The sequence below is a fragment of the Peromyscus eremicus genome, chromosome 20 (assembly GCF_949786415.1).
Source record: "Peromyscus eremicus chromosome 20, PerEre_H2_v1, whole genome shotgun sequence".
NCBI classification, from domain to species: Eukaryota; Metazoa; Chordata; class Mammalia; order Rodentia; family Cricetidae; genus Peromyscus; species Peromyscus eremicus.
Window position 1 is genome coordinate 31,012,845 of NC_081436.1, and position 26,598 is coordinate 31,039,442.

The 26,598-nt window shown below is 40.0% G+C and overlaps 1 protein-coding gene across 1 annotated transcript in view; it reads left to right on the forward strand.

Annotated features, from left to right (window-relative positions):
• Positions 1-26,598, forward strand: part of Fam135b (family with sequence similarity 135 member B) — a 209,407-nt gene that overhangs the window by 175,973 nt on the left and 6,836 nt on the right. The window contains exons 11-18 of the mRNA XM_059246982.1: positions 27-100; positions 6,142-6,296; positions 10,045-12,052; positions 14,625-14,791; positions 17,317-17,408; positions 20,411-20,508; positions 21,827-21,978; positions 25,544-25,654. Coding sequence (XP_059102965.1) covers positions 27-100; positions 6,142-6,296; positions 10,045-12,052; positions 14,625-14,791; positions 17,317-17,408; positions 20,411-20,508; positions 21,827-21,978; positions 25,544-25,654 — 2,857 coding nt within the window. The remainder of the gene's footprint in view (positions 1-26; positions 101-6,141; positions 6,297-10,044; positions 12,053-14,624; positions 14,792-17,316; positions 17,409-20,410; positions 20,509-21,826; positions 21,979-25,543; positions 25,655-26,598) is intronic.

The window sequence follows — 26,598 nt, forward strand, 5'->3', positions numbered from 1 at the left end:
AAGCTGTTTACATTGTCCTCCCTCAGGTCCGAAGGTTTTCTGAAGCTTTCTTTTATATGGAGCACCAAAAACTTGCAGTCTTGACCTTTCAGGAAAACCTGTAAGTAATAAATTGCACACCCACTTCACCCTGTTAAAGTGGCCACCCAGGGCATTTAGCTCTCTTTCTTTGTTCCCGTTTCCCTTTCCTTTCATCTCCTGCTGTGAAACAGACACTCTGCTGGCTTCTGCACACTCTGTCTACAGTCCTGTGCCAGCAAAGAAAGTACACACTGGGGAGGCGGGAGCTGCAGGTGCCAGGGAAGGTCGATAGCCAAAGGTGTCTTTTGTTGCATGCCATTATGGTTCTATAGAGAAAAATCAAGACTTCCTAGGTCTCTGCAGACATCTGTGCTGAGTCCTCTGCAAAATGAATAGAAGCAGGTGGTGTGGCCACATGCTGTGTCAGACAAGCTCAGTGATGCAGTAGTTAAAACATTTATTTAGCATAATAATTAAGCCCAAGATCTCTAATCAGGAGGATTGATGCTTTTTTAAGATTGCCTTCTTCCAAAAAGAATTGAAAAGTATCAAGAAAGTTTGAGTGGTGATAAGAGATGAGGTTTCTTAGATTCTCTAGGGAAGATGGGTGGAGACCTCACCAAAATCTTTTGGCCACTAATATTTTATTTTGAATAATCTGTTCAAAACATAATGGTAAGGGGAAGCCTGGTTAAGAGGCCACAGTGCATCTATAAAAGAAGCTGGTGGAATTTTCATGTTGCCTAAGACAGACCTGGAATTCTTTCATCTTTGTATACATAACCCTGTTTCCTCCACAGGTTTTATTCTGTAAGCAAACTATGGCGACATTTAGTGTTTGCTTTTAGGTTATGAAAATGAGTGGGATAGAAAGGAAAATGCATATGCTTATGAAAATAGCTTGTTTGGACACCATTAGAGTCTTCAACAAGTACAGCAATGCATACATTCATTCTCAGGGAGTGTGAACACATGTGGAAGTGAAAGTCACAAAGGTCATTGCTCTCTATATTAATATTAATATGTCTCATCACTGGAATTACAATACCAAAGAACATCTACTTAAAGAAGTGTATCCCACAGTTTGAAGGGTCATCCTGGCAGGAAGTCATGGCTGGTCATATGGTATCTAAGTCAAGCAGAGCAAGAAATGTACTCAGCTCACTTCCTCTTTTGATCCATAGTATTCAGTCTGGGACCTCAGCCTATTGATGGTACCACATTCAGAGTGGATCTCTCCTCCTCAGTTACACTTTGGAAAAGTGCTCACAGACATGCCCAGAGGTGTGTCTCCAAGGTGATTCTCAATCAAGTTGACAATGAAAATGAAGCATCACACTCTCCAGGCACAGTTTGGTTGGAATGCCAGCCCTCTAGATGCCTATGCAAAATACTCATAACACAGGGTATCTGGTGATGTGCAATGAGTGATTCCTTGAGAAATGTTTGCTTTTTTTTCTGTTGTCAATGTATTCTCAACTGGAGCTAGTTGTGATGATTGGTTTTTGTCAATTTTATCAAATCTAGAATCACCTGGGAAGAGAATACTAATAACAGATTGTCTGGATTGGGTTGGCCTGAGGGAATGTCTATGGGGATTGTTTTGATCAGAATAATGGAGGTGGGATGACCTGCCGACTGTAGGTAACACCATTTCCCGGGCAGGAAATCCCTGGATTGTAGAAGAGTAGAGAAAGCAAGCTGAGTGCAGCATGCATCTGTCATTCCCTGATCGTGACTTTGACTGACCAGCTGTTTTCATCTGCTGCTGTGACTTCCCTGAGATGATGGACTAGAAACTAGACATGTGATCCAAATCGATTCTTTTTTCCTTAAGCAGCTTTTCGTAGGGTATTTTATCACAGTGGCAAGAAAGGAATCCTGTGCACCACTCTTAGTTTCCTTCCCCATAAAATGGTCCAAAGTAAAAGATGAAAAGACAAAGTGGGAACATCCACATGAGGTAGACAGAGCACAGCTGAAGATCCTCCTCTGTAAACGGTGACGTTAATGTAGATGGTGATTGATGAGTGAACATTAATTGTCCCAGTGGACAGTAGATGTGGGAAATAATGCTGTCTTGTAGGTTTCTCATTCTATCTGACAAATAGGCAATTAATAAATTAACTCATTCAGGTAGTTACCAATGTAAAAACAATAAGCAAGAAGATAAGGGCATAGGAAGAGAGAAGAGATGTGGTTGATATTCTCATAAATAGTTAACCACTAATTCTTAGACTCCCCAAACTGTGTCATGTTCTATATAGCATTTGTTGATTTTTGTCATGGGAATTCCCCACAGTAGTGTTTCAAGTCATTCATGAGTTATTAGGAAGTATGAAGCTAGAAAGAGGCATATGCAGTTTGCTCCTGTAAGCCAGCCTCAACTGTCCTTTATGGAAAATTGTGTGTGGTCCAAGGACTACTTTTGACAAAGTGATGGGAGACAAAAAATAAATTGAGGAAGTGACAATTGACCTCAATTTGGGATTATTGTGACTCAGACTATAAAAGGTGTTCATTCAACAGGGAGCATTTCCAATAATGTTCTGAATTTGAGAATGGGATGGAGGGAAGTAGAAAGTTAAGAGGGAAGGGCAGAAAGGACTAAATCATGTGGTATCTTGTACACCACAAAATAACTCAGATTCATGATCATTTCAGTTCATGTATTATTAGCCTGAAAATGAAGTTGGACCTTAGCATTTCAAATTCCATTCAAATGTTTTAACTTATAGATTCTACTAAAACTGGCATGCATTCCTCAACCTCTCTTAGCTAGTTTCTTAGATATAAAAGGAGATTCCTTCTTTCAGTAAGTATGTATATATTGTTGTCTGTGTTCCAGATACTATTTCAGTTGTGGGCTATTTAGAGGTGAACCAAACAGACAAAATCTCTCTGTACAAATAGACATGTTGACCAAATGGTGATGAGAAGTGTCTATTAACTTAAGAGGAGTAGATACTGAATGTGTCTATCCTGGTCTCCCTGCAACTTCACATAGGAGTGGAGGTCAGGTTGAAGTTTTCAAGGTGATTATGTCTTATACAGCAAATAGATTGGACAACATTTTAAGTATTCAATTGACCATCAATATCCACACAAGCATCAAGTAGGCAGCAAGTTACCAGAGAGATTCTGCTCAATAGGAAATACATTTTTGTCAAAATAAACCATGTCACCAAGAACACAGAAAGAGATTTCATTTCGGAATGAGAAAATCATGGGAAAGGTGGATACGTGCTGTCAACAGAATGAGTCTTGGGATAAGATATTGAACAGGGACTGTGTGGGGCTAAGCAGGTATGCCCAGACACATGCATGTTTATTATAGCTAGGCAGACAAGTTGTGATTCAGGGATAATTACCTGCTTACATGGGAGGCAGAACTACATTCCAGCATCAGGATTGATGATGGAATGCTAGCATACAGAGGCATGGGTGAGCTTATTTGTCAAGATCCATCATAGTTTGGCCTGGAAGAGATTTTATGTCATAGATGAATTTTCACCACCTTTCAGTAGGCTGTGAAATCAATGGATGGATTTGGGACAGATCTTTATCTGTGACATGGTCTGGGATGGCACAGGACAAGATATAGTGTATGATTTGAGGGAGGTGTGTTTGCTCATATTTGTCAGTGTACATGGGTCTGAGGATGTGTGTTTATCATGAAAATAACTGGCCAGCCATCAGGAGTAATTTATGAAACATGTTAACATTAGATTTAGCCTGGGCTTAGGGCAAGGCTGGTTGTGGCTGGCCCTCTTCTGTTTGTTCCATGTCTCTGTGATGCCCTTCATACAATAAGGAGGAATACATGGCTGTGGAAAAAGAAAATGATGTAGAGATTCATAATGCTATACCATCCTCTATAATCGGGAAGTTGAGATAATACTTCAATTTTCACTGTTCCTGTACTGACAATTATAACAGCTTAACTTAAATAAAATTTAATTTTAATCAAAATATTATTTTATCACCTTCTGTCTTCTTATTTCGCCCCTCCAACTACTCCTATTTTTCCCCTTATTCCCTCTCAAATTAGTAGTCTCCTTTTCCTTATACATATATATGTATGTATTCAATATATACATATACGTGTAAGTATACATACACACACACACACACAAATATATCAGTAGGGCTGATCACCTCAAATGGGCTAACCAATTAAAAAGCTCATTTCTGGGGGATACTAACTCTCCCCTCTCTTTGCAATCATTAGTTACATGTAGCATCTATGACACTGTGTAACATTTAATAGGTCATTCCTCTGTGTCTGTAGAGATGTCTCAGTTAGGAACATTGTTTCCATGCATACCTGAAGACCTGAGTTCAAATCCTCAGCCCCCATGTAAGAAGCAAGGTGTCATGGCAAGCACTTGCAATGCCAGCATTGCAGAAGAAGAGACAGTAGGAGATCCTTGGGGTTTGTTGACCAGTCAGTTTAGGTGAATCAGTGAGCTTCAGGTTCAGGCTGGCAAGCTCCACTATAATCTATACGGAAGCCAGAGAACCAGAGAGGCTAGGGATATGGCTCAGTCACATCTAAAAATCTTGGTACCAGGGGACCAGGGGACCAGGTGGGACCAGTTTTATGACTGACAGTCTGAAAACCTGAATGTTGGGGTGCTGCTACGAGCCCCATGGTCCGAAAGTTGGAGAACCTGGAATTATGATGTCAAATGAGAAGAGAAAACAAAGGTATTCTGGTTCCGGAAAAACAAATGTGCATCCTGCCCATCCACACTCCATCTAGAGGCTCAGCCTGTCAGATAGTGCCTGTCCTCACTGAAGGTGGATCTGGCAGATCTGTCACCAGCTCACAAGCCAATGTCTTCTGGCTACACCTTTACATACTCAGGGGACCCAAGGAGGGGTAGAATGCGGAACTGACTGAGACAAAACCATATTTAATATCTATACAGATATAATATCCAAATGATTAGATATTCAAAGAGGTATAAAGTTGTAACAACTTCCAGAGCTTTGAATAAGAGGAAAAAAATCTCCCACGTATATGAGGGAAACTTAAAAATAGAAAGTGTAAGATAAACATATTTAATCTGTAAAGTCAATATGTATTGTCATAATTAATATCTGTGTGCATATTATATGAAATCTGTATATGCCGTAAGTCATACATGTGTATGTGTTGAACTCTTGGGACTTCTGTTGATGGTGATGATGTGATGCTTACAGAGTTTGTTCTGGACCTGTGTAGGGTTACACAGTTAGTATTTTATAGAGGTAGATAGTCCAAATGACTGAGAAGTGGGATGAGTGTCCAGAGTTCTGCCTGCTACATGAAGAGCCTCAGACAGGCAGACAGACACATGCTCAGGCTTCTCCCAAATCTCTAGTCCCTTAAAGGAAGCTCTCCTCTTCCCTTAATGGAAAGTGATTGAGTTTTTATATATAAAACTATAAAACATTATTTAGCTTTTCTTTCATGAGATAACATGAATTTACTCTCTTCTGAGGAGGAATTAAAGGCATATGCACCTCCAACTTTTAAACGGTAAAGTAGTAATTACTTCAGATTCTGGAATCAGGTTCTTAATGGTAGAAGGATGTTTAGGTCTGGAAGAATAAATACAAGCTTTGAAAGTTCCTCTACAGAGAAACAAAAAGTATGCTGCTTGAATTATAGTAGCTTTCACACTAATAAAAGCTGTCAGTATCAACATAATAACAAAAAGCCACTTAAGGTGGCTCAGCTGTACTAAAATATAACTCAGACTAAGTACTCTAAAAAGTTAAAGATGCTGGAGTAATAGATGAGTAAATTTAACTTTCTCTTCCAAAGCACACATTTTAGATCTGCAGCCATTTCTTAGCTAGCCTTTCAATAGCATGATGCTAATTACCTTCCACTGTCAGGTATAATCCAGTACCACAATCATTTGTACCAACACTAGTTCTTGGAGCAGTTCCTCAGCAAAGCAGATTACCATTTTGAGGGCGATCTTAGATGGATAGGAGGACAGGCAGATGGTCATTACCAGCATCTGCTAAAAGCACCATTGTTAAAGCTTTCTTGGGGTTAGAATGGTAAGACTATTGAAAACTTCCAATCCTATTTGGTTGATTACCTTTCTGTGTGCTCCACAGGATACAGACCCACAGCCAGCTATCTCTGGACATCCGGAACTCGGAGTACCTCACCAGCATGCCCCCACTGCCCGCAGAGTGCCTGGATATTGACGGTGACTGGAACACCCTTCCTGTTATCTTTGAGGACAGATATGTGGACTGCCCTGTCTCAGGTTTGTCTTTCTCTGTTGTTTTGAAAAGACGCGAGAATTAGGCTTTCCATGGAAGTACTGGTACATTAACAGATTGTGCCCCTGAAGCTCTGGTGGTCACTGTTCACAAGAGTATCAGCAAATTGTGGTAGTATTTTCTCTTTAAAGGTGAAGGAAGAGTTAGTGTTAATGCCTACCTGGCCCCTTCTGGATCAAAATGTCCCTGGTACCTGTGTTTTCACCTATTGAATTACCTATAGAATGAGACGTGCATAGACTCAGACATACACACTCTCTTTCCCACACACACAGACACATACACAGACACACACACACACATACACACCCTAGAGTGATCAAAGACTTGTGAAGATCTTTCGTTCTCTCAAGTGTACAGTTTTAACTATAGTCATTTCTTATTAACTTTAATGACATTGTGTTAGTGCCTATTTTGTGGTGGTGGTGACTGAAGTTGTTTTGTTGGTTGGTTGATGGTTACTATGTCATTCTAGGTGGCTACTCACTAATTCAATGACCTGTTTAATGCCAGAAGGCAGGTCAAAGACTTGAGCAAGTGGGCTGTGTAACCGGGAGAACTTATGAATGAAAACCTCAGGGAGAGAAAGAACAAGGCTATTTCTATTATTTGTACAACAGTGTTCAGCATGGTTCTACTGTTTGTCAGTGAACCCAGAGATCAACTGCAAAATGACCAGACATGAAGAAATGAATGTCACCTTTCTGTTCTCCCCTGTAATTTGACCATAGAAACCCAATAACCATGACCAGAAAATGTCAAGCCCTATGTTGGTGGTTTAACCAAATTATTTATTTATTTAATTCTTTAAATAATTTATACAGCTTCAGAGAGGGAAACTGAGGTATAGATAGACCATGTATCAATAAGCAACCAAAGTCAACTCCTTAACTCCAGAGTCCAGGCTCTGCTCTGGTATCTTCCTCAGGTGTTTTAAGCCAGGCTACTTTGCTTGTCATTTTATACAGTGGACCAAAATGGCTACATTTCAGAAATTCTGCATCTGCAGGTTTACAGCCTGGAAGCTAGGTGACTTGTAGGGACATAGCAAGGTTGCAAACATGCATTTGGTTTCCAGTTGTATTCTGACATCTAGTGTCAAGTAAGTATATGACAAGTCAAATATGTCCTGAATTATACTAAACCTCCACCCCAACTGGTAAGTTTTAAAGCGGTGTGTGTGTGTGTGTGTGTGTGTGTGTGTGTGTGTGTGTGTGTGTGTTTATATGCTTGTGTTTTCATTAATGCATACCTCTTACATAATTTCCAGCAAAAGTGAACAGATGAAGAAATTAAGCACTGCTTATAATAACCTCTGATATTTACACATCAGAATTAGGTGTAGATTGTTTCTCAGTATTTTTAATTGCAGATATTGATAAATATTTCAGTGAGCATAAATTTCCGTTCTTCGTGCATGTGATTCTGTCACACACACATAATTTTCAACAAGACAACTTGTTGTAGCGTTGAGTGCTTCCAAATATTTGGAAAATCCCATCAAGGCAAAAGGTCATTTACTCTTATAACAAATGTCCACTTTCTTTCTTGCCAACCCAGCGCCTAGTCATGCTAGTATAGTCTAGGGTGGAACTAAACATCATTGTGGTAATTATATTCAAGCCAATATAAGCAATCAGTGAACACAATATTCTTTGTTTTGCTAGATTCCTGTTCTTGGCTTAGATACTTTCAGGAACACAGTTCATCAAATATGTACTAGACAGGAGGTCAGCCTGCAGGCTACAGGGATAAAACACAAGCTGTTGCCTTTAGGGTGACAGAAGTTTGGAAGTGGATCATCACATGGTCGTAGGACATACAACACTACATGTATGTGGGAGGGATGCTGGGGGATTTTCAAAAGAGTATAGTGGTATATACTGGTCTTGCTGCAGGCAGAGGAAAGCAAATGCTTCCTAAGTATCCCCAGGTTCATTGGATATACCAAGGTAAAGGGAGAATTCATTTCTTCCTCAGTCTAATTACAAATTGCTCTGAAAGTTATTGGATGATCATAGGTCACTGTATGACCTACATGTGCATACTCTTGGACATGCACCCAATAAACTCTAAATCCTACCACAAAGATATATGTTCATTGCTGCACTATTTACAATATCCAGGGAATGGAACCAGTCTTGATGTCTATCAGCAGGGATTTATACAATTTAAAGAAAACACAGACACACATCCTCGTGTTTATATGGCATATGTGGGAGATGTCAGGAGTCACATCTCAGATCTTTGGTTATGATAGGTGCACATGGAGAATGTTTGTTACTGGTCAGTTGTGGGGAACAGGAGAAGAAGAAAAAGAGGATTCAAAGTTTTAAGAGAGAGAAAATAGTTAAAGAAAAATAAGATAAGGTGTCATACTTTGGTTCTCTGCATCAGCCTCTGAAGATGGGTGTGATTATGGAAGCTTTCCAAAGCTTCACTGTGGTGTTACGATCTAACACATAGGACAGATAACCTGATTGCAGAGTTTGTTCTGCAGAAAGCAGAACTCTTCACCCCATGCATAACATCATTTCATATAATGATTTATGAGTGAGTGGAAGGCTTGTGGGTTCCTATGGATCTGCCCACCCCACAGCTGAGGAAGGTCAAAAAGCTTCCTGAAGACTGTGGTTGCCTAGGGTGCTCACAAATAGCAATGCTGGAGTTCATGATCGGATCTTCCAGGCTCCAAAGTTATCTTTACTCTATAAACACTATGCTTATGATTGACCTCATCACATCTGCAGGTAGAAAATGCTAAGTGTACTCAAATAAATGAGAGGTAAATGGTATGATGAGAGAAAATAAATGCCTTTTTTTCTAGCCCTTTTTCTCTTTTATTAGTTTCCATAATACGGCAGGCACTAACATCTCTCAAGCAAAACTTTACTTCTGCAGGTAAACTGGCAGCCTGCAATTCTGGCCACTGGCTACAAATTCTTGGTTCATGTAATTCACCCATATTTCATGATGTTCTGGGATGACTCACAGAACTCCGGAAGGAGCTGTGTTCATGATTAAAGTTTTATTGTTACAAAGAAAGGACAGCCATATCTCCCAAAATGAAAACAGGAGGAGAGAGAGGAAGGGAGGGAGAGAAATGGAAAAAGAGGAAGAGAGAGAGAGGGAGAGAGAGAGAGAGGGGGGGAGGGAGGGAGGGAGAGAAATAGAAAAAGAGGAAGAGAGAGAGAGAGGGTAAGAGAGAGGGAGGGAGAGAGAGAAACAGAGAGAGAGGATCTACAGGTTGAAGCTTAGTCAGATGTTTTGGTATTCTCAAGACTTTTTCTTCTCCTGGGGCATCCATCCTTGTTGTCAATCTATAAATTTGAAGAGCTCATCTAAGCCACAGGATTGATGTTTTCTTATGTGGATAAAAGTATGTGAGCCACTGGCCTCACATATATGTAATCTTTTCACACAGGTCTGATGGGTATTTCTTTTCCCTTGTCCCAACCTACTAATCACATGTTTTGTCATGTTCATATCTTCATTTATCTAATCAACATAAACTATTTGGAAGTTTAACATGAGTCACCTGGTTATCATAAACTATCTGTATACCCCTGAATAAGAAACTTTTTCTGTAACTTAAGAACTTTAAAAAATCTGAAGGTCATCCCCTTCAAAAAGTAGTGATACAGGACTGCTGAATTGTTTTCACACAATTAGGCATTTAAATAATTTATAATATTGATTTGTAAACTACAATACAATTTTCTTCTTTTATAGAGCATAATTTGAGTGTTTATCCTAATTTTGATGTCCCACTGACAAGTCCTGCAATAATGGATCTAAAAGGGAAAGAAAAGAATATTATAAATCAAAAATCATCGTTGAAGAAGAACCTTCCATTATCTACTACAAAAGCACCCCAGTTGGGCTCCGATGAGGATGTTATTAGGTGTCCAGAGATGGAAGAGAATGTCTCCACACAGAATCCTGTGGATGTGTGCTCAGAATCTCAGGTGTATTTGACCATTGGTGAATTCCAAAGCAAAGCACTCAAGCCTGAAGATGCATGCTGGACTGGTCCAAGGCCTGATGCTGTGAGAGATTCAGATGTGGATATACGTAGGAGGAGTCCAGGCCCTGATGATGGGAAGGCCCCAGCATTGACCTACATTGATGTGAAATCTAGCAATAAGAACCACCCTAGAGCTGAGCCCATGCAGGGCTTTAGTGTACAGCATGAGCAAGGGAGCTCTCAGGACAGCTATGATCCTGTTAAGACTCTGCCAAGCAAAGCTGTAGCAGGAATAAGTCAGAATAATGCCACCTCTTTAAACCAAAAAGCTGCCGTTGAATTCAAGACTCTAGGAAGGGGAGCAGACCAGGAAGGAAAGCCCATGCTGCTGAGCCTGAAGCTCACCCCTGCTGAACCTTGTGACCCATTGAATACTGCTCCGATGGAACCTTGGGACACCACATCTTCCCTGCAGGACCATTCCGAAGAGCAGGAAGATCTGTCAGTGCTCTCTGGCATCATCAAGAGGTCAGCCTCCATCATATCTGACTCAGGCATTGAAAGTGAACCAAGTTCTGTTGCCTGGTCTGAGGCTCGAAGCAGGGCCCTGGAGCTACCTAGTGATCGTGAAGTTTTACATCAGGTGATTCGAAGGCATGCCCACCACAGGAACTCTTTAGAGGGTGGTCATACAGAAAGCAACACTAGTCTGCCCAGTGGCATCCAGGCTTCTCTTACCTCTATCAGCTCTTTGCCTTTTGAAGATGAGGAGCGGGAGTTGGCACTTACTATGCTAACCAAGTCTGTCTCTGCACCCCAGATCAGCAGCCCTGAGGATACCACTGAAGGTGCAGACACCATGAAGAGCACAGGAGGATTTGCTGAAGACCTGGACAGTTCTAGCAAGGACACCAGTTCACCTGGACACAGTTCTCATTCTTATGGTGGCTCCAGGGTCCAGGATGTCAGGGCAGGACACTCCCTTGCAGACATAGCTTTAGATTCTGAGAGAGCCCAGGGACTTGGGTACATAGACATCCCCAAAGGTAAAGAGAACCAGCCCTGTCCTCAAGGACCCTGCTATATGGATGACATGGCTGAGAACATACCAAGTGTTGAAACCAAAGGTCTTAACTTAAAAGTACCATGTACTATAGTGCTTGAAAATTCTAGGACCAGATCTTTTCATAGAGCAGCAGACGAAACCACAAAAGGCAAACATAAAGAATGGAGTGGGGGTAAACACATAGTCCCCAACAACAGCATCTTAGACATCAGGGCTGTGTCTCACCACAGGGTGCCTGAAATCAGTAGTGCAACAGCTGTTGAAGCTGTCAACTTGAATTCTACAGGTGTACAAAATGGTTCATCAAGTGTCAATGACACCATGACATTGAATAGAAGACATACTGCCTCTCTGGAGGTCAAACATGAAGCAGGCACTGTGTGCCCCACTGTGACTCACACGATTGCCTCCCAAGTGTCACGAAACCATGAGCTGAAGACAGGAACTTCCATCTCTGGGTCCCACTTGAACTCCGCCGAGGCCTTTACTCTGGACAGCTTAAAGGCAGTGGAGGTCGTTAACTTGTCTGTGTCTTGCACTGCCACATGTCTCCCTTTCTCATCTGTACCCAAGGAGACCCCTGCTAGGGCTGGACACTCTTCTAAACAAAGCCTAGCCCCCATTACTCATCAACCTTTGGGCTCCTTTGGAGTTGTTTCTACCTATTCCAGCAAGTTGGAAGAAGAAGTCAGTGAAAGAATGTTCAGGTAAGTTTGTGGGATGGCTCACAGCTCACGGGTTCTTAGTCATTTAGGTTTTCCCAAAGTTTTCTCAGTTTCATACATACTATTTAAACATGGAGGTATTTATTATTTTTGTTCACTTAAATAAAGCAATAATGTACACATCATGCAATTCAGAATGTCTAAGTAATATAAAGAAGAATTACAAATAAGTCCATCAACCAACATAACAACATGACATAATTTTTATACAGAAATCTTCTATATAGATATTTGTCCCCTAAATATATTCATTTTTAATAAAAATAGGATCATTGTGATGCTTCTTAATTATTTTTTCCATTTAAAAATATTAGAAATACCTTTCTATATAAGTCCATTTTCATTCAGTATCTCAATGTTTCCATAGTAGTCTATTGTATGGATGTACCATGACTTATTAACCAAATTCTTAATGGATAGATATGGAAATTTTGTTCCATTTTTATTGTGATATACCACTCTCTTATGACACTAGTGTAACTTCACCTTTTCATATTTTGAAAAAGGAGATTTTAGGACCTTTGAGGAAACAGGACTCTACCATATTTGTCTTCTAAGTTCCCTTTAAGATTGTGGGTGTCTCAAGGCCACTACTCTATTTTTTTTCAGTCCTAGAATATATAGCTTGATCATTGGCTTGTGCTAAATTCATTTTGTACCCTCAGTTATAAGCTATATATTTTATTGGGCACATAATAGAAGTATTTTGTCAGAGTGCCTTATACTCATTCTTCTCTTGCCAACTGCTAATAGTTATTGATTTTCACATAAAGAAAAAGTCCAGGCAGATAAACATTGAACATTCTGTGTAATAAATAGTATTAAATGCCTGTCCTATGACACTGGTCACCAAATCAAGAAGTCCAGCTAGACACTGTCCAAAGCTAGGTCAGAGTCGTCTCTGCTCTAACTGCAGGAATAAAAAGTAAGGCCAGTGTTGGGCAAGTGTGATGCTTCCTGCGTGCTCAGTGGAGCCAAAGGTTTTATCTGGAAGCAATGATTGTATGGAGAGTGAAAAGGGGCAGAAGAAACACTTTAGAGGAGAGAATGTCTTCACTGAAGGGAAGTAGATGAGGATGCTGATGCTAATACTAAAACATCACTAGTTTGAAAATCCACAATTGTACATTAGCTAAGATCCAAAAGTTTACCTGTTTTGTACTGCTCTAGATCAAAACTAGGGCCTTGCCCTTATTGGACAAGAAATCTAAATTTAAATTGTATTTTCATGCTATTGAAATCTAAAATATTTTTAGATAAGGCTGGTGAGACAACACGTGTGGAGAATTTTGCACCATGAAACTGTTTTCTGTTCAACTTTAGTAAAACTATTACATGAAAATACCTTACTTTCAGGTAATGTGCTTAGGCCATATAGAAAACAAAACTTAATTCTGTGTATAGACATGGTCCAATCCTCAGGTTATCGCAGTATATATATATATATATAAAATCTTAAAACAGCAACAACAACCCCAACTGAAACCTAAAAATCTTCTAATCCCAAGCATTTCAGATAACTGGCTATTATCAGAAGCGTTAAAACCAAGATTGTAACCATCATAATCTCATTTGTGAATCAATGTTGTTAACCACCATATTGTCAAGTAACCACACAAACAACATCTTAGCTGGGTTTAAAAGTCATTTCTGACATCCTGAATATACCAAGGCCCGAAGAAACAGAGCCAAGCCAAGCCAAGTACTTTATGATACTAACTAGAAAATAAAACCAAGACAAAACAGAGAAAAAAATAAAAGCCAAAACTTTCATTGCTGTTGGTAATGGTGGAAAATAGTTCTTAAAAAGCAGATGGAGCCGGGCGGTGGTGGCGCACGCCTTTAATCCCAGCACTTGGGAGGCAGAGCCAGGCGGATCTCTGTGAGTTCGAGGCCAGCCTGGGCTACCAAGTGAGTTCCAGGAAAGGCGCAAAGCTACACAGAGAAACCCTGTCTCAAAAAAACCAAAAAAAAAAAAAAAAAAAGCAGATGGAGGCCGGGAGGTGGTGGCGCACGCCTTTAATCCCAGCACTCAGGAGGCAGAGCCAGGCGGATCTCTGTGAGTTCGAGGCCAGCCTGGGCTACCAAGTGAGTTCCAGGAAAGGCGCAAAGCTACACAGAGAAACCCTGTCTCGAAAAAACCAAAAAAAAAAAAAAAAAAAAAAAAAAAAAAGCAGATGGAGGCTAAACCATGCTGGGCTTGTATGAGAGGAAAGGAACTTCCCCTCTCGGGAGATAATTTTAAAAATGTCCATGTCCTGTAACTGCAGAGCCTTATAAGTCTCATTACCTAGCCTCCTGTTCAATACAAGTCTAAAATAGAAATTTTTAAAATAAAAACTCTTTCTTCAGTTTACTTGGGGATGTTTTCCTTCTCTCTTATTAAGAACAAAGCTTTGCTCGCCGGCGTTTCCCTTAAGGTTTCATTCAGCATTTGATGTTCGGGAGACAATTTGTTTGTGAATACACAGCACTCCTACCTATCAGCCCAACTCATTCCCTGCTCAACATGGAATACACAGCATGGCTTGTGATTAATTGGTATATTCTCCAGTTTTTATCAGGCCAAAGAAAAGTTTAAAAAAGAACTGAAGATTGAAGGATTTCTGTACAGTGACTTATCCGTACTAGCTTCTGATATACCGTATTTCCCACCAGAGGAAGAGGAGGAAAACTTGGAAGATGGGATTCACTTGGTGGTCTGTGTCCATGGCCTGGATGGTAAGTTCTAAGGAAGTTTCCTTCTCAGATTACTATCCCACATTCACTTTATGTGTATGAAGTAAATTAATTTAGATCAGGTATTCACTCTAAAAAGCAACCAAACAGCAACCAGGAAAAGGAAATGGAGTGGCCCAGGATATTTACATACATCATACATATACACACATGCATACACACACACACACACACACACACACACACACACACACACACATAATTAATTAGTTAATTCAGTGACATGAATTTTACCAATCAATGGAAGGAAGGAAGGAAGGAAGGAAGGAAGTGTATAATCAATGGAATGAGTGTTCTGAATAGAAGAGAGACTGGAGTAAATGAATGAAGAAGTGAATGTACTGTTAGAATGAATACCTCAATGAAATGCTGGAATTTATGGAATTTATGAATCAATAGGATGGTTCTAGAAGAAGAGATGGAGGAAAAGGAATAAAGGATGCATTTTAATGAGCCTGGGTTAGTGATCACAACTATTTCGTTGTCTATTTTGTTCATCTCTCACTTACCAGAACCTTTTGCATACTAGACACCACCGTGTTCTAGGATTTATAAAGATAAGAATGACCTTGACATTCATCAGCTCATTGTCATTAAAGGGTGATTCCTACCTCTCATTTTGAAAATTCTAAAATTCTTTGCAAAATGAGAAGTCTGGGAGCCCAAAGACATGGCTCAGTGGTTAAGAGCACTTGCTGCTCTTCCGGAGGACCTGGGTTTGGTTCTCAGCACCTATGATGAATGGGTCACAACAGCCTGTAACTCTAGCACCAAGGTATCAAATGCCTTTTTCCAGTCTCTGAGACTACCTGGATACCTGTGTCAATCACTCACCTAGCTAGACACATAAATAAAAATAATAAAAATAAATCTTTCAAGTAAGAGCTCCAGTTATGCAATAGGGTTTACATCTGTTACCTTGTGCATATTGAAACAGAACTGTGTAACAGAGGTAGAGATGATTTGCTAGTATTGTACTGATTCGGAGAGCTGAGCTGCCCATGACAGCATCCCCTGGGCCACAGGTCAAAAGAAAAACAAGTGATCACAAAGACAGCTTTCATAATATTACTTCTGTAGTTCAAGGTGCATGTGTATAACCTCTTCACAGTGTTATAGAATCTGTTTATTCAAATCTGCCAACTGGCATATTTATATTAAGAACAAGTACATTAAGATGTTATGAGTATTTACACAGGCTCTCTATTGTGCCTAAAAGCTCAAAGCATATTTTGTTGTAAATGTTCTCAGTCTAGCACATTATTAACTAAAACTGTTTTAGAAAGCTTTAGGTTCCAGAAACTTTTTACTCCTAGTGTCTTGAGGAGAGAAGGATATATTATTCCCAAACTCTTTGTGTTAAATATAAATAGTATCAACTTTTTAAAAGACCACTCCTAAAATATCATTAGGGAAATTTAGGCTATAACATGAGTGAATTCAATTTATTTATTTACATAAACAGAGTGATGAAATTTAACTTCCCAAGAGGAAATATGTGTCTCTAATAATAAAACATGACCTTCCAATGACCTTGAGCTTACAGGTTTGATCATATGCTATAATAGCCTACAGGATGGTAGTCATCTGGGAATATCCACATCAGGTTTGTCTCAAATCTTGAATTCTTCCAAATATAATGTGTGTTTTTTTAATACACCTTTAAATCATTGAGGAAATTTATAAAGAATGATATAAAATCAGTTGTAATTTCACTTACAGTACAGAAGTTCTCCAAAACCATAACCTGTGGGGTTTATTTACATGGAAAAACATACTACCAAAATATCTAAACAGGTTGCATGTCTTTTTCAACTCTACAGGGACCCAGAAGAGGAACAAACCATATATTAATGTAGATATAGTAGAATGCCCATGACCAGAATAAAATATATGCCTAATTTATTCTGTTATAACAAATCCACTTTCCGTGTGACTTTTTATGCCAACAATATATTCCATGTGCTGTTAGTGTTTCTCATACTAGCGACTTCCTGGAATTATAAACCTTTCATTCCTTGGCCCTATCAAGTACCCTATCAGGTACTCTTGGACATTTGCAAGCTTATTAATTCATTATCCATTGGCTTGGGGATAATTCTTCTATTTATACAACTGAACTGTAGTTGATAATTTAATCTCTTCCTAGTTATCTATAATTGATAGGCAAGTGATTTAAGAGGTGACTGCGTACCATGCCATCTCAGCCACTAGGGAGCCCTTCTAAAAAGCTATTGAGAGAATGGTGTTCTGGGAAAGAAAGAGAACTAGTGTGACAGGTCAAGGAATAATTCCATTAAAGAATGGCTATTTAAAAGAGCCCCTTCTCTGTGCGTGTGCATGGGCTCGGGTAGCAAAAGAGGAAGACGGGGAGTTACTTCAGTTATTTCTGTTACCTGCTTTAAAATAAAGAGAAAATCCAATTGTAATGTGTGAAATGGTGAGAAAGAAATCCCATGTGACTTATTATGATTAATTATAGGCCTGGGGTTATCTGTCATTTTCAGGGAACAGTGCAGACCTACGGCTGGTGAAGACTTTCATAGAACTGGGGCTCCCCGGGGGGAAATTGGACTTCCTAATGTCTGAAAAGAATCAGGTATGCTGTCAGAGATGTTGGGTTGAGAAAACATTGGATTTGAAGGAGTCTCCTAAAGGCACCAAGATGATGTGTATACACATGAAGTGAAGGGGGCATCTTCAAGGAGAATATCCAAGTGTCTGGGTAGTTTGGAGAGAAAAATAAACTTACCGTATCGCTTTGGGAGTCTAAGGGAAAAAACATGAAATGATGATAGGAGTTAGTATGTATCAGATGACTGGAGCCTTTTGGCTTAATTGGACATTGGGAGCATGATGTCTTAGGTTACCAACTATGTGGGCATCCATGTAGTCACACTAGGGACAGAACATTGTCACCTACAGCTGTGCAACTTATAAAGTCAGGTCACTTTTGTTTTGCAATCAGACATGGTACCCTGAGGCTGTGACTGTTAATCTATGAGCAAGAGATAGGGATTATCAGAGAGTGAGGTAAATGACTCATACGCATCCTTTGGAGGAATAGAGTTGTTAATAAGCAAGAGGTCTCATGATTAGTGAAGGTGGTAGTTATACAGAGAACCATCTGACATCAGAGCTGAGAAGTCAGGCTAGTGAGATGAGTCGGAGTAAAGATGTTCACTGCCAAGCCTAAATAGCCTGAGTTTAATCCCTGAGGCCGACATACTAGAAAGTAAGAACCAACTCTCCCAAGTTGTCCCTTGACCTCCACATACACATAAATTAATAAATGATCGAAAGCTGAAAAGATCCTGCTTATACCTCAACTGCTAGTGCTTAATTTCTTTGCCTGTTTTAGACACTATGTTCCAGGGCACATTACAGGCAGTAAAAGGTACTATGTGAGGGAGGAAGAGTTAGGAGAACCATCATCCAACGGCCCACAATTTTCATGGTACCTATCCCAGTTTCCTATTACACCTTCCAAGCAGCTCTATTACTTACCAATAGCACTGATGGTTTACAGCACAGAGCATACAGCCTAGGGCTTTTGCAGAGAATCCTCCTTCTGACCCAAAGAACTATCGTACAAAATTCCACACTTTTTATGTCCTGAGAGATGTGTTTCATTTGTGGCCATGTCCTGAGGGAGATGATCTCAGGGCATTCAGAGAAGGCTGTAGAATAATGACTGATCGATGTTCCTTGACCTTGTGTGGGCTTTGCCCTAGTGAAGTTTTCTCTTCAGGGACAATGGATGTGGTTAATAGCAGAGGTTGAGCCTTCATTGTGTGTCCCTCCATGTATTCTGGGATATGTTCTAGGACATCTGGGTTCCACATGGATTCCACAAGCTTGTTTGAGCCAGATCTCTGTGCAAGTCACTAAACTGGAGGGATCTGTCTCCAAACTGATTAAGTTCTACTGTGTTATTTCACTACTTAAATATTGTAAGTCTTGTAAAGAGTTCAGAATGCAACAGTTGTTTCAAAGTACTCTGACCGTGGAGTTCCCAGTATTATTTTTGTACCTTATTGTGGTTTTGAGAGCATTTTTCATCATAGTGAGTGAAGTCTTCATTATCACAATCATTATAAAATAACAAATATACAAACCAGTAATGTCAGAAGGAGCAAAGAGGCTCTTGGAGACTAGAAGGTCATAATAATAGCAGCACCACTCTTAGGTGTGTTAACAATATTTTAGAGAGTCTTTAAGATATGAGAAGAAACACATTGCATTCTCCACTTTTAAAGGCCAAGGAGATGCAGATTCAGGCTGCAGAAGCCACAGAACCAAGACACAGCCGCAGGGGAAGCAGAGTTACAGATAAGATTGTATTTCATGAAGCCTAGCAAAAAACCACTGTGCTTTGTCTCTTTCATGCTGCAGGCTTCATGGAGAGATGGGTGACCATGGACTTCAGGTCACTCACCTCTTTGCTTCTCCTTTCTCAGGTGTACTTGCTTCTTCACCACTGAAATGAATATTTGTGAGAGTTTTTGGCTGGAAGTTCAGGCATCCCAAGATGCTGTTGCTCCAGCACTGTTTATGAAGGATGTTTTTGCTTGTAGATATTAACCCTAAATACATGTCTGTGTTGCTCCCAATCATATTCCTAAAATTTCGTTATATAAATCAATTTATTATGTCTTCAGGCACTTAGACATGCATGGGATTTCCCCTTATTCTTTTTGTGCTCCTTTATCATTTGGTCATCCTTCATAAGACATGAATGGTTTTCAAATCTTTCAAAGCTGATGTCTGTGCATGAACTTATGGCCTAACCTGAAGGCGATGCTGGGTAAAAAGCAATGACTTTAGAGTTTGCCTGGTTTTCTTTTTATTGCTGTGATAAGCACCATGACCAAATGTAATCTGAGGAGGAAAGGGTTTATTTCACTTACAATTCCCCATCACAGTCCATCATTGAGGGGAGAATGGGTAAGAACTCAAGGCAGGAAGCAGGAGACTTGGAAGAACAGTGCTTACTGGCTTGCTCCTCATAGCTTGCTTTGCCTGCTTTCTTATTATGTCCTTATTATATACACTCAGGGATAGCACAGCCCACAGTTAGCTGGGCCCTCCCACATCAATTGTCAGTTAAAAAAATGCACTATAGGCTTGCCAACAGGTCAGTCTGCTGAAGCATTTTTCTCAATGAGATTCACTCCTCTGAGATCTTTCTATCTTGTGTCAAGATGACAAAAACCAACCAATGTAAGAGTCAAGCATGTCTTGGTGTGAATCTGGCTCACACAAAGTGAGCAAGTGGTCTCCTCTCACAGGGCCTGCTTCTTCCACTGTGAAGTCATGCCAACAGACACAGTGAGTTCATGTTGAGACAGCAGGTACCACATTCCAAGAACATATATATACTCAGATCTTCCACCTTATTCCCCTAACTGAAGATCCTTTAGCAGATGCACAGTTTCTTCATTAGAGCCCCAGTGGATCTTTGTCTTGAAGTTGCATCTCAAACTAGAACTCTGACAAGATGCTTATACCCCTTTCCATGTCATGCTATTTAAGGAAAGAGAATTTCTAGTATAGAGGCCATAACTTCTCTCAACAACTTTCCCCTTTCTTTTTTTCCAGATGGACACATTTGCAGATTTTGATACCATGACAGATCGATTGTTGGATGAGATCATTCAACATATCCAGTTGTACAACCTCTCCATATCCCGAATTAGGTAAAAGGAAACCACAGGTAGCTAATGCTGAGGGAAGATGGGTGACATGTTTTTGAGTGTTTATCATTTAATAATTTTTAGATAATTTTGTAAGCCACTATGATAACTGACTTTTGGGCTCTTAATGAATCTGATTACTTTCAGGTAGGAGTAAATGAGTGAGTGAGTAGCAAGTCTAGCTTCTCACCCATATATCTTTCATAATATGGATGATATGAATAAATATTTTGCTGCTGAGCATTAAGAGTCTTAAAATTAGTACAATAATCTCTATGTTTGAATTAATGTTGGAATTCTCAAAAGTTTGGGATCTGCCATGTACTGAGTGTGTAACTCTTTGCACACTTTTCAAATCCTTAAGCCTCCACTTTGTTATGTCTTAACTGGACTATCAGGAAGTGGATGTGCTAGAACCCTGAAGGAATCTCCTGTCTAATGAGAGGGTTTCAGCCAGTGCCAGTTGTATCCTCAAAATATGACAAAAATTTGGTCTAAATATTTCAATAACTCAGACTAAAGGAAGCAGCTTGTCTGCTTTAATGTATACATACATCAACATAAGACTAAGATCATGGTGTCAGTTATTCTTTTTAGTCTCCAGGGATATGAGATCATGTGTTTATCCCACAAATAAGGATTTGTGTGATAATGACAGGACACAGTTCAGGCAATCCAATTGTGTAGGCTAACATCTGTAGCACTATTTTGCTGGTTTTATGTATGTTGTGAGAACAGGTAAGATGGCACACCTGTCATATTATAGGGTTTGATAAATGATTAATTGAAATCTGAATGGCATATTGGATTGATGGGTTGGAGGAAGCAGGAAGTTTGGACAGAGCATGGAGGAGAATAGCCAATCAGTGTAAGTGAGAGCAGACAACTCAGCAGGTGTGGAGAGAAATGAGGGGATGAGTGGAGTCAGAGCAGTTGTCAGAGCTGAGATGATGAATGGCCTCCTGGGAAAAGCTAAGACTGGGATTTTATCTTGTAAATGACCAAGAGAGCACAGTGCTTAGATACATGGATTTCAGAAAGGACTCCATGCTGTCCCCAGATGGGCTGAGAGGAGGCCTGGGGACCAGACCCTCAGGGGGATTGCTCTAATAATGGAGATACTACAATTCTCCTGTATTCAATGTATTTGCCTAGAGCTTCCATTCACAAAAACTGGATGAAAATGAATCTGTGGCAGTCATGTGTTAGGTCCTCTGTACCTGGGAAAAGATGCTAAAACCTTGGTGCTTCTCACTCTAACGCATCCCTGAGCAGCAGTTCCCTGCCATCACTCACATGTATCATTCCTGTCTCTAAACAGCTTCATTGGCCATTCCCTTGGTAACATTATCATCAGATCGGTCCTCACGAGGCCCCGGTTCCGGTATTACCTCAACAAACTCCACACATTCCTGTCACTGTCTGGACCTCACTTGGGGACTCTGTACAACAACAGCACCCTGGTTAGTACAGGTAAGACTTTGTCACCCTCATTATCCTTCAGAGTTCATCAGAGGTGTCAGGAAGTTGGAACTGGAGACAGAAGTTACTGATGGAATCTTAGGGCTTTCCCTAATGTGGGATGGTGGGTGGAGATTTTGTATTACAGTGTGGGTACATATACACAATGGAGTTTTAGTCAACCATAAAGGAAAATGAAATTAGTAGAAATAATAGAGAAAATTGAAAAATAGCACACTAAGCTAATATCCAGACAAATACTGTATGTTTGCTCTCATATGTGGAGCCTGTCTTCTAATTGTTAAATTTGACTAAGGCCTCTCACCCTACAATATCCATTTACTTTCTGTGAAATGGAGATTATGTGTACCTAATGCGTGTTTGCATATGTGTATACATGTTTACAGTATATATATATATATATACTGTATATAATATATATAATGTGTATAATCATATCACATATGTTATGTATGTGTTTAAACATTCATGAAATATGTATGTGCATTCATATTTATATTTCAGTATCTATTGCTGATTGGTTCTGGGACCCTCACAGATACCAAAAGCTGAAAATTCTTAAGTATCTCCTGTAAATTCTCATAGTTTTTAAATGTAACCTAGACAATCCTTCCTCATACTTTATATCATCTCCAGACTGATTTTACTTCCTAATAAAATGCAAATGCTATGCAAAAAATGATATACAGTATTGTCTATGGATAATGTCCAGAAAAATGTCCAGGAGACAAAACTATTGCAAAAAAACTTTTAACCCTTGGTGTGTTGACTCTGCAGATGTGGAACTCACCTGCACCAAGATCTGACATGTGTGGGTGTGCACATGCATGCATGCATTCATGGTTGTGTAAGTGGGTGAATGTACATTGAGGATTCAAAAGGAAAATTATGAAGCAGACTTGCTATCATCTATTCTAGATCATAAATAACTGAATTCTGTACTGCCTGCTTGCCTTTTGTTTTGAGGCCCTCACACCTTCAACAGTATTGTAAGAGACTTTGGGGGTATAGAGGGGAAAGAAGCAAGGCCTGGGCTGGGGGTGTATCTCATATTACAGTGCTAGCCTAGTATTCCCAAGACCCTGGGTTTGATCCCCAGGACCCCATAAAAGGATGACGAGGAAAGAAAACAAGGAAAGGAAAGGAAGAGGAGGAGGAGGGAGGAAAAGAGGAAGCAGAGGAAGGGGTAGGAATTGGGAAGGAGGAGGAGAGAGGCTTGATGTAACATGAGCAGGATTTCTAAGGCAGCAGGTTCTAGGAAGGTTTTCTAGTGTATGTAATGGCCTGGAAGGCTGGTTTAATCAGCAAATTGAAGGAAATCCTCAGGGATAGAACCACAGCACTCCACAGGGCAAGATGGATGGAGTGCCTGCCCACAGCCAGATAATGAAGGCTCTTACATGATGCAGCAAGATGCTAGACACATGTGCAGATCACATAGACATTGCTAATGGTTTTAGCAACTCGTTTTACATTCAGAAACACACACAAGATATTTGTCCATATACAGTAATGATTAGTGTTAGTTAAATCATATTTCTTAACAATGGAATGTTTTCATTAATTGTTGGAGAATTTTATACATGTATACAGTGTATTTTGACCATATTCACCTTCTACTCCTCGAGATCCAACCCCTCACATCCTATAGAATGGGAGACAAATACTTCTTAGCTATATATCTGGCAAGAGGATTGGTGTCTAGAATATACAAAGACCTAAAAACACTAAACCCCAAGAAAACAAGCAACCCAATTTAAAAACCAAAATAGCTTTCAAAGTGAGCAAAGGGAACTTAAAAAGTGAAACAGGGCTATGTATTTCCTGATTGGCTAGAACCTTTATGCGGCATTGTGGTCACCTCTAATGAGCTCTCTCTCCATGCTAATCCTTCAGTTTTCCCCATATTTCCCAATAACTCTGCAACTTTCTTCAAGGTGTGACTCAGACGCATGATTATTCGCTCCAGTTTCTTAAGGATGGTCCTTGTGCTCATGGCTTATTTGGTACTTTTATACATAACAAATATAGCATCTTTTCTTTGGAACAAACCCAAAGCCATCTTTGGACAAAGATAAATTAATTTAGCTACTTTCTCCCTCACAATTGTAAACTTGAAATATAAAAAGTTTTAAAAAGATATATTACCAAACTCATCCAACCTAGAATACCTAAAGTAATTAATTCCATATGGATTATATTACGTTTTTTTCTACATATGTGGACATTTACATATCAACCACTGTGATATATGTTTCTCTCTCTACAAATATATATATATTTCATGTATTTATAGTATTAATTCCTTTGTTGTTGATACATAATATACACTTTTAAGCATCTGCATAAGCACTGAATTGGATCTGTAAGAAATATATATTCTAGTTTTCCAGTCTGTAGACTTTTATTGGGTGTTCTTTCCTTTGGCTTCCTCTACTGAAAGAGAACAAATAAATGTCAGAGTATGCCTGGCTTCATGGACTTAGAAGCCTATTGCTGTGTAATTTTGTAGGACAATTTATACTCCTGATACCAACTCTAAGAATGTAAATATGGGGACTGGGGACATGAGTCATTGGATAAGAACACTGGCTGCACAAGTGTGAGGACTTGGGTTCAAATCTCTAGAATACTCATAAAATCTTGGTGTGTCCATGCATCCATGCATAGCTGTAACCCCAATGCTGTGGGGAGAGCAGACAGAGATGGGAAGGTTTCTGGGGCTTGCTGCTGCCAGCCTTCTTCCATGTTCAAAGAAAGACTCTGTCTCAGGGGAATAAAATAGGATGTGATAAATCAGGCACCTGATATCAGACACGTGATGGTCTCCTCCGATCTCTGTGTGCACACTGAAATATAATACACACACACCAAAATAAAAATATAGATATACAAGATATACAAACTTAATTATTTGATAAAAGTCACATTGCTATTGTAGCATGAATCTTAAAAGGCCTTATTAATAAAAACAAACCCGGAGCCCGGTATTGGGGTGAACGCTGAAAGATCAGAGAAACAGAACAAGCCACAGCCAACCTCACCTTGCCAACTTCTCAGCTGATCCTGTTTCCTCAAACTGGAAGCCTCTGAGTCCTCACCTGAATGGATCTTAGCTGAACTGCTGCTAAAAGCTTAATAGGACTCTAGTTCCTTGCCCTCACGCCTTATATACCTTTCTGCTTCCTGCCATCACTTCCTGGGATAAAAGGCATATGTCACCATGCCTGGCTGTTTCCAGTGTGGCTTTGAACTCACAGAGATCCAAATGGATCTCTGCCTCCTGAATGCTAGGATTAAAGGCGTGTACTACCACTGCCTAACCTCTATGTTTAATATAGTGCCTATTCTGTTCTCTGACCCCCAGATAAGTTTATTGGGGTGCACAATATATTAACCACACTCTATTTTAAGTTAACTCAAACTATCTTTTCTCTTTTTTTAATATATTTTATGTATCAGTGTTCTATCTGCATATATTCATGCACCGAAAATATCTTCTTTGGCTTTGTTTAACTTTTCTTTTTTAATCTTCATTTTCCTTTTCTCTTCCTAGGCTTGTGGCTCATGCAGAAACTGAAGAAATCTGGCTCCCTTTTGCAGCTGACCTTCAGGGATAACGCTGATTTGCGCAAATGTTTCCTTTACCAACTTAGCCAAAAAACAGGTGTGTGGCTTGCTAGGCATCTGAGGTTGAGACCTTGAGACAATTCACTTTGATACTGTGTTCATTTGCTCCTGTGAGGTATGCTGAGACTGCCCAGCAGCATCTCTTCAACTTGCTGAGAGGCCAAAAGCTACCCAGCATGTCAGCCGGTCTCAGTCTGTCCCCTGTATAGCAGAGGAGCCATGGTGTGTGTAGGTTCAATATAGTACACAGAAGCTTTGGCTTCTACTTCCGGTCAATCATGTAGTGCACTATATTGGCAGGTCCAGGACTGTGTTCCACCCTCACCTTGTATGTATAGATCCTCTTCACCTGGTGTAGACCCATCCTGAAAAAGAGTGAGCACAACATTGTCTGTGTTCCCACATGAGCTTCCTTTTATATTTTCCATCACCCTGTGGTGATGATGTAAAAGAGCAGTGTGAAAACCCAGCCCAGATCATAGAGACTATGGCAGAGGAAAATGTCAATAATGGACCAGTCATCTATGTCCGGGAAGGGAGCACTTGTTGATACCCTGTATTCAATTCAAGCTCACGCTATTCCTTTTGTACTTGTGTCTCCCCTGCCCCCAGAGGATTATTCAGTTACCTACTGTGGGGAGAAAGAGGGGTAGGATTGGGCATACAAAGATGCTGATTGCAATGAGTTCAGCACAGAAGTCAAAGCTTGTTTCAGCCATGGAGTGGTCAAGAACTGGAGTGCTGTTACAGTTCTGTACTGAAGTAGATTATGGGGTTACCTTTGTCCATCCTGTGCCCATATCAGCCAGCCATTGCCCTGGATGCTGCTCCAGTGTGTGATGCTCAGCTGTGATCTTGGATATGGATGTGAGGGCCTACAGAGAGGGTCAGCAAGGGCCGTCAAACACCATCTTGTTTGGCTATAGGTAGGAGAAGAAGAAGAGCTCCATCTTCAGGTGAGGGTTGAGTACAGTGTGCTGT